Source organism: Platichthys flesus, chromosome 1 (assembly GCF_949316205.1).
Source record: "Platichthys flesus chromosome 1, fPlaFle2.1, whole genome shotgun sequence".
Lineage (NCBI taxonomy): Eukaryota > Metazoa > Chordata > Actinopteri > Pleuronectiformes > Pleuronectidae > Platichthys > Platichthys flesus.
This window is the reverse complement of record NC_084945.1, coordinates 5841623-5850342: the sequence shown is the minus strand read 5'-3', so window position 1 is coordinate 5850342 and position 8720 is coordinate 5841623. Positions and strand designations below refer to the sequence as shown.

The window sequence follows — 8720 nt, the reverse complement described above, 5'->3', positions numbered from 1 at the left end:
TGCTGGAACAGTAACATGTTTCAAAGCTCCTTAGAGGGCTTTGAATGTGTTCTCTATCGCCGTAAAACCCCATTCTTTGTTTTACCCTGCCTCTGCCTTACTAGGCTGTGATTTGTGGAAAGTTACATCTCCATGGGCAATAAGCTTCAGCATGTACGGCTCAATGTTTGAAGAACGATTACCAAGAAGTATCTTGCACAGTAAGAGAGAGCTGGAGATGACTTCTGACATCGAGATATGGTGCTACGACTCCATATGAAACGTTCAGTATCACTGGACAGTGGAGGCCTTAAACCCAGATGGGATGTTCTGAGTCTCTCTCTCTCACTTGAGTCATTGTTTGTGGTCAAAGGCTGAACACTCCCTTGCGTACTTTGGTTTTTCTTCTTCAAAACTCGTGCACTTTTGAGGAACTCTCTCCTCCGAGACTGACAAGGATATGAAGTAGCAGTAACAGACAGAGAAAGATCCTTTTCTCAATTCATAAGAAAACTGAGAAGCTTTTGTCCCTGCTTGGCTTGAGATCTACAGCAGTAACTATTGGCAGGTTTAGGGTTAGGGAGAGTAGTGCTATCAATGCTGTGAGATGTTCATAGACATCACTGTTTAAATGTGTTTCTGTTGAGATAATGCACATACACAGGAGGTTGTGTATTCTTTATTCTCTATTTTAATTAAATTTAAGTTAAGTTAAATGACGTGCACCAAAATGCTGTCAGATTAGACAAAATATTCAAAGCTGGGAATGTGATGGAGGTTGTACAAACCTGTCAAAGTTGTGCAAATGTTTTTTCTACCAACCACGTGGTCCAGAATCCATCTATGTATCTTTAGAGAAATGCTCACATGCTTTAAAAATGTAAAGAGATATGTTTTAGAAAAAGACTAGAAAGATGAACAATATGGCAGCTCCCTAAAAGCGAAGCCAAAAAGTTTCAATTGTTCCCTGGTGGCTGCAGTATAAGTCATAAACCATGTTAGTGGTTTTTATACATTTTATATACATTTTTCACAAAGATGGTTTCTGTTAGGTAGTTCTTCTTAAACTGATGTTGGTTCAAGTGGCCATAATTAGTTATTTGATGCTATGAAAAACAAGGTGAAACGTCATGATGGACAGCTGAGACTGACTTAGGTTGAGTGTGTATCTGCAGAACCTCCTCACAGTGGCTCCATCCCCTTACCACTACTGTGCAGGCTCCCGGATAGTGTGAAGAAGTGAAGATGCATTTTCCATATTGTGTCCTGAATTAGCACAACTATAGAGGCTCTACTCAGTGAGGAATAAAATTGCAGAAACACCTAATTGAATGTCAACAGTTGTTTAAATATAGTTTGGCCCTTTAACAACCAGCATGATACATTTCTTACCTTGGCCATTGAACTAATGCTTAAATAATGATGCCTCAGAAAGAAGCAGTTAAGAAGCACTTAAATAAAGCCCCTGAGACCAGGCTTGGAGGTCTCGACAACATCATGATGGTGGGTCTCAACATGAGGCCCGCACTACGCCTGGACTCTGAAGAGGGGGGGGGGGGGGGGTTGGCTTTTTGCCTCTTCATATCTGATCCAAGAAGACTTGTCCTGTGTCTATAGCCAAAGCTCCCGCTGTAGCCTGGGGAGGCCGCCATATATCGCACACAAACAGATAATCCTGGGGTGATTGAGGTAATTGCTTGCAGTTGTGGTGGGGTGCTGGTGAGGGCCCTGGAAAGGTGATGTATGTGCAGCTCCTGTTCAGTATTGATTTCAGGCTAGACTTCAGAGTGGGACTCTGTATGGTTCGTAAGGTCTGGAGGAGGGAGAGAGATTAGGATTTAAAAACCAAATTTTTCACACTCTACTCTGGTCTCCCCTAATACTCGTCCCCACCTCATTGACAGTGAGTTAAATAATCCACATGGCAATTTTGGTTAGCAGCAAAGCATTGGTTGTGAAATCCCAACTCCTTAACTACCCTGGCCCACTGCCTTGATCCAGAGCAGCAGACCTTCATCTTAATTGTAGGCTTCACTCTGATCTATCATCTGTCTTACAAGCTGACAGTGGGAGATTCTTGAGCCATGAGTATGTACCCACAATACTTGCTAAAACAATTCTTCTTATGAAACTTTTCATGTTTCTGGTGAATTCCTGTATGTTATAACCACTGACAAAGCCAAATAACTTCTTAGTTTCCCCTGCAATTCATGTGCTTTATTTCAATAGAGTTTGATGGGAAAGGAATGCTGCCTTATAAAACACTCCTTTGTTGTATTATCTTGTTACTGTGCTTGAAATGACTGCGTTGCCATTACGTAACATTGTATATCCTGTAGACCTATTGCTACAAAACAATGTAATGCCAGTGTTGTGTTGATTTTTTTTATAGTTAGGGACAAAGATAAAGTCTTAATGTCAAATCGAAACATTTACAACGTATCCGAGCGTGGAATTTCACTTACTTAGCTTCACTTAGTACAGTAACTCATTTCATGAACCTTGTTCGCTGATATTTACATCAGCAGGGCTATGTAAACATTTTCAGGCACCAGCAGAAGGCATTGGGCTTAATTTCCTGACTTGAAAGAGACATAGTTGGTGGTAATTGAATGAGGAAACCAATCCAATGAGCTTTTAATTTCATGAATGAATGGCTTGTTCCTCTTTTATTTTTGAAGTTTTTATGATGCTAAGTCATTAAAGCACAAACACTGGATGTTTTGTGATGTGCGGTTGTCCTGTGTTGAAAAGAAGAAGGGACTGTGACTGCAAGCTAAGAGGAAGTGACTGCTAGAACCAAGGAGGTATATTAGTTAGTTTGACTGATTTTCAGATGGAGAGCTGCTCACAGGATGGATATCAGATCGCGAATCCGACAAACTCAGTGATGATGAGTTTCACAGGCAGTTCAGTTTAACATGGATTGTTTGACCCTGTGTCTGCTGCTGAATACTGTATGTGCAGCACTCAAAGAGAAATGTAGGACACCTACTGTACTTTCCCAATACAAACACATTCTAAAGATGGACAATGTGTCTCCACCTCCTCCCAGTATCAAGGTTCTGTCGATACACATCCCTGTCCAATCGTGAGTGAGCCTCAGAAGTCTATCATGATGTTTCACCAACTGAAAAGTGTGTAATAGGATCTACTTAAAATAACATATACAACCTCGATAATATGTACGATACAACAATACCAGTAACGATGTTGATATTTTTGGCTCAAATAATACACCTCAAATAATTCCTTTTTTATGAAATTGTCATAAACATCATGATTTTGTCTCTGCCACCTACGTAAAAACATTGCTTTGGCGTAACATCCTAACATTTCTGTGGAAACATAAATGGGTTATTATGAAAGCACAGGTGTTGTTGTACTTATATATATTCCCCTTTCAAAAAACTTTCTCCAAACCAAAGTGACAATGAGGCTTTTCTTTTTCTGTCACATTCAATAGTTAAGTGGTGAACTGGAGATCTACCAGGTGACCACAAAATGGACTTCGGTAAAGCTAATGTACACAAACGTTGTCTTTTTGCGTAACTGGGATCATTAAACATTGTGTAGTTAGGACTGGACGGTTCCAATGGCATGAGGTAACATGCAAACCCCACAATCTGCGTTCCGCTGTTAATACACTGGTTAGTTCGTGCTTGTGCCATGATGACAGCGTTCGCGGTGCATAGCTCGAGTCTGACACAAGTGATTTTAGGTCTGTTATTAGTAAAGGGGTTGTGGTGCTACTGTATGTTTTTTAATTTGAACATTTCTAAATACCTTTTGTAGTTGTTGATTCACTATTCTCTTCTCAATCAAGCAACTCCATAGATACCTCATGCATTTCATAAAATCAGCTCTTTACAGCTTCATTCTGATTTAATTTGTTCCACATAAACACAGGTTCACATATTTAAAAACAAGAAACTTAAATCGAATATGACCCCTTTGAGAGTGTTCACCCAGTCAGTCCGAGTTGAATGAGTGTGTGGGAGATGAGAGGGTTTCTGCCTGCTGTGTCACACTGGACCTCCTCCTTCTTCTTCTACAGTCCCCTCCTACTTCCACAAGATATAGGCAGCGCTTTAACTTAGACTGAGAGTCAATCAGAGTGGGATTTTAACTCTGCCCTCCACTGGGTCTCTCTGCCTCAGCCCATCACATACACATTCACAGCAGTACACACTCACACACGCACACAGACACACGTTCACACTCACATGCACATGCACATGCACATGCACACTTGCACCGGCAAACATATGGAGTACTACTGCTTCATCCTGCTCTGGATCTGCAGCCAGCAGTTAGGTGAGTGAAAGGTGTTTATGTATGTGTGTTATTGTTAAAGTGACAGTGTACATGTGTGTGTTTGGCTTTGCTTTGATTGTGTTGTGCTGATGTATGAATCTGACTGTCTTTTCTCTCTGGAAAGTATAATAAAGCCGCAATAACTGTTAATTATACTCTGACCAGTTCCAACAGACACAGGAAACTTTGACTCTGTTACTTTTAAAGGCTTGACACAAATAGCAAGAGGGGAAAAGTTTGAGAAGAAGTGACACTTTGTATTTGAAAGTTGAGCATTCACACATATTCTGCATTTTAAGGCACAGTAATAGCGTGAGAAGTGAAATGATGGCTCTCCAGTTAATGTCACCTTAATTTGACATCCTGACCCAGAATCATGATGAGAGACAGGAAGGCAGAGCTCGAGACTGAAGGATGTGTTGTCACCCTCAGTTCTACAGAGGTGCTGTCCCTCAAATATTCTCTACAGGGAAATTGGATAATATCTGTTCACCCAAAACTTTCCAGCGACTGGACAGTAATTGGTGTGGAGCCAGAGCTGTGTTCAATTACCAGTGAAATCACTTTAGCAGTAACAAGTTGTCTGCATGAGAGAAAAGGCGAGAGAGGCAAAATTATAAATCAAGTATTCAGTGCATGTGCAAATATAACCAATCAAACCTAATGCGTTTCCCACATTGAATATACAGTAAAAGTGAAGTAGCTGGTGTCGCGCTACAGTCCAATTCTCTATAGGGTCGAGTTTTAAACTGTGAAGCTGTTAACTGTTACCACATAGTTTAAATGCACTACAGTGTGAGATGCGGTGAGCCCATTTTCATTATGGCTGCATATGAACATTATGTTTTCCAGATTTTTTCTAAAGCATTATTCACTCCTTTTCCAATAAGCTGCATTATCCCGAGGTAATGCCGAAGGCTCATCATAAGGCTGTGATCTTTTTTTAAGTGGTATTTCATTAATCCTGAAATTGGTTCGGTAAATAAAAGGCGGGGGAGAGGAAATCTGTAATGTAAATATTTGGTTTGATTTTGGAATTTGTTGGAACTCACTTTTGGCCCGATGCCACAGTGAGGGAGACACTGACCTTGAATCTGGAGTCTGCGGAGAGAAGATTTGATTCTGGCTGTGGTGGGAGATGTTTTTGGCAGGCACACAAGGGGGAGGTTGCATTTAAGTCTGTTGTTTGAGTGAAACCCTGAGACTTCTGGACCAATGATCCCATTCCTGATAAGTGTGAGTAGTACCATGTCCTATAGCTCATCTATATGAGGTGGAAACAGCTGGCGAGCTTCTCCTGCCAAAAATACCTTTTGACATGTAAATATAGCCTATTATTCTTTTTTATCCATGATATAACGTATAACGCTGCCATGTTCCATACATTAATCAGACGAAGAACTTGCCGTTTCTTCCTTCTCAGAGACACTAAACATAGTTACTCAATACAGGGTGGGGGGGGGCTGAAATGACCCTAACCCTAACCTTCACATGAAATAGCCATTACTGGAGTCCCCTTGATATACAAAACCTACATCCCATTAAGGAAAAAGTTACAGTAAGCCACAGTCTGACTGGATTGATAAGACAATAAAACTTTATAAAGTGTTGTGATAATTAATGAAGAGGCCAAATCCATTTTCCCCACTGAGTACGAGTCAAATGCCTGGTCCCACTTACATCATGGCCACTTCCCAGTGGAAAGTCTTTTTGTTTCATCATCCACTCTGTTTCACCACTGAGTCATTTGATACCGAGGCACAAAGCTTAATGAAGAGAGCCATAGTATTTATATCTGACTCATTGTTGCCCACTGTACATCATATTTATCTGTCTACTACTAGCTGCATTTGCCACTTTTAGCCACTAAGGGCCAGATAAACTCCAAAACAAAACGTCAAAACACTGTCCTTTCATAATATCATCTTTTACATTTGTTATGGCTAACATGGAGCAACATTACCATTAATTGAAGTGATCACCATGAAAGTCCAATATTATTCTGCTTATAGGTCTAATCTGTCATATTCTTTTTAAATAATGGCAGATGTTTGTGCTGTGTCAGGTGCCTTTTTTTTATCTCTGTGTCCAGATCTATTTTTAAAAGTGAGTCCCATCTCAAGGTCCAGTCGTTACATGTGGTTAACCCTTTAAGAATCAGCTGTCATTCATGATGCTTCATTCTATTTGTTTCGTATCAAATAACTAATTGAAAGCAAACTTACTTGAAAAATAACACTTAAACAAAAGTTGGATTAAGTACTACCTAAAATTGCGGAAAACATCTTTGAGCTAAATGTATTTTGACTTCAGTTTGGTTCTTGTCCCATCATTAACATGGAGGAGGTGGGATTTATGACCTATGCTGCAGCCTGCCACCAGGGGAGTCCACTTTTGGGGAGCATCCATGTCGTCCATCTTTATATACAGTCAATTGTCAGCATCGACTGACTTTTAATATGGAAGCAATAGATATCCAAGTAGTAGTCAAAGTTAAACGGTCTTCTTATGATATAGATTTATTGTATGAATTAATGTCAGATCGTTGGGGAAATATCTGCTCATTAATCAAGAGTAATTTAGTTTTGCAGCATTTATATTTGAAGGCTGTTAAAAGTTTCAGTATCACAGTTAATATGTCACTGGTCAAAAGAAATGAATCCTCCACCGCCTAAATAAATCCACATATGCAACGGTCTCAACACTAGCATGTAGTCATGTGTGATAGCTGGTGGTTTACATCCACCATTAAGCTGCCACAGAGCTGCGGTTTCATTCCCCGGAGGTGCTTTTGTTGATTGTTAAGCAGTGCCCAGTTGGCTGTTGTGTATTGGGAACATCTGGTTTTAGATACCCTGTGCTCCTCTGAGTATTTGCACTGGCGTGGGGTAACTCCGATATAATATGCCAAAATGTTTGAAAGTATATTGCCCATTGTGACGGATCTTTCCAGAGAAAACCGCTGTCATGGAAAGTCAGAATGAATCAACGGACAGTACATTCTGTGGCGTTTGAGGTTCACTTCACGTGGGGACTCTGTTATCATATTTGTTAGAAAGTTGCGCCACTTGCCGTGTAACCCCGGCCAGATGCCGTTGTGATGCAGTGTCTTCAGAATCACATACCAGAACTGAAGATAAACAGACTAAAAAGCTGTAAAGAAGAGTGTTTTTCATAAATTCCAAACCATCTCACGATGTATAGTCTTCTAAAATTACTCCATTATGCATTCCTGATACGAGGATGTCTCCAAGCCAGCAGTTTGCGCAATGCACCCCCACGGCTGCTCTCTGTCAGTGTGTCTGTGGTGGAGCTCCTGCAGCTTGATGTTGATCCAAAGGCAGCAGCGGGCCTAATGTGGGTCACACCGGCAGCCACCGGCCTGAGGTTTATTTATCTGGGCATGGAAGCCGGTACACAGGAAACTCAGCGGGAATCCAACACTGCATTAGAAGCTGCTGATATTACTGGGAATATTAAATTGCTCTGCTACATTAGTAGAAATGGAAACTGGATCACCTCCATTCTCATGCTTTTTCCACCCGGACACTTTCCCCTGTGCCCGTCTTAGCTTTTGCTCATTTCTTGGCCAGGCTTCAGCTTTTCTGAGATCACATCTTGGGAAATTCATTGTGCACACTTAGAAGTCATCCTACCATTAAATCAGCTTCTATACTGGGATATTTGCGTGGCTCTAGTTGAAAAGCAATGAATGCCAGACAGATACAGCTCACTACCCTCCATTTTTAAAATTGTCACCTACTGTTTTTTTTTTGTTTTTTTTTTTGTACACCTATCTGTTCCCAACCATCTATATTTCAGCCACTGCTTTCATGATTACTAGACAAACAGAAACTTTAGGAAGAAGTCTGGTGGCAAGATGAAAGACCAGTTGAACATGTGATCCATTCATTCTACAGGAAATGAGCAAAGTGGAGCATGTGTCAATATTTACATGAAGTCCCTGCGTGGCAGAGATGGCTATTTAGTTTAATGGAGATTTTCATGAAACAGAACAAACGGTCTGTGGTTTGTGCCAATCAAGGTGTGATATACTCCTGGACACTTGACAGTCAACGATGAATGACTCCTTCAATCTGCAGCTGTCACTTCACACAACAGGTCCTGTGGTAACATTGTGGCACAGTTGTTTTGATGAAGCCTTCAGCCTGAAAACTCTCTGTTTCAGTCCAGAATCCATGGAAAGTTGCTGGAGAACAGCAGGAGAAGATACTTGGTTTGCTGTCTGTTTACACAATCTGTTAACTCTTCTAAATAGTCACTATCTGAGGAACGATGTTGCATTTTTGTTAAATGACGATTAATCTGAGAGCGTACAGCTGCGTGAGTCAAATACAAGCACCCAAACAAATTCATCCTATCTTCTATGCAACAGAATGATTCTGAGTTGCAGCTCTACATTG

At 40.7% G+C, this 8720-nt stretch overlaps 1 protein-coding gene across 1 annotated transcript in view; it reads left to right on the top strand.

Moving 5' to 3' along the window:
* The first annotated feature begins 4120 nt into the window (after positions 1-4120).
* The window catches only part of itga11a (integrin, alpha 11a), a 42553-nt gene continuing 37953 nt past the window's right edge, over positions 4121-8720 (top strand). The window contains exon 1 of the mRNA XM_062400848.1: positions 4121-4296. Coding sequence (XP_062256832.1) covers positions 4206-4296 — 91 coding nt within the window. The 5' untranslated portion in view covers positions 4121-4205. The remainder of the gene's footprint in view (positions 4297-8720) is intronic.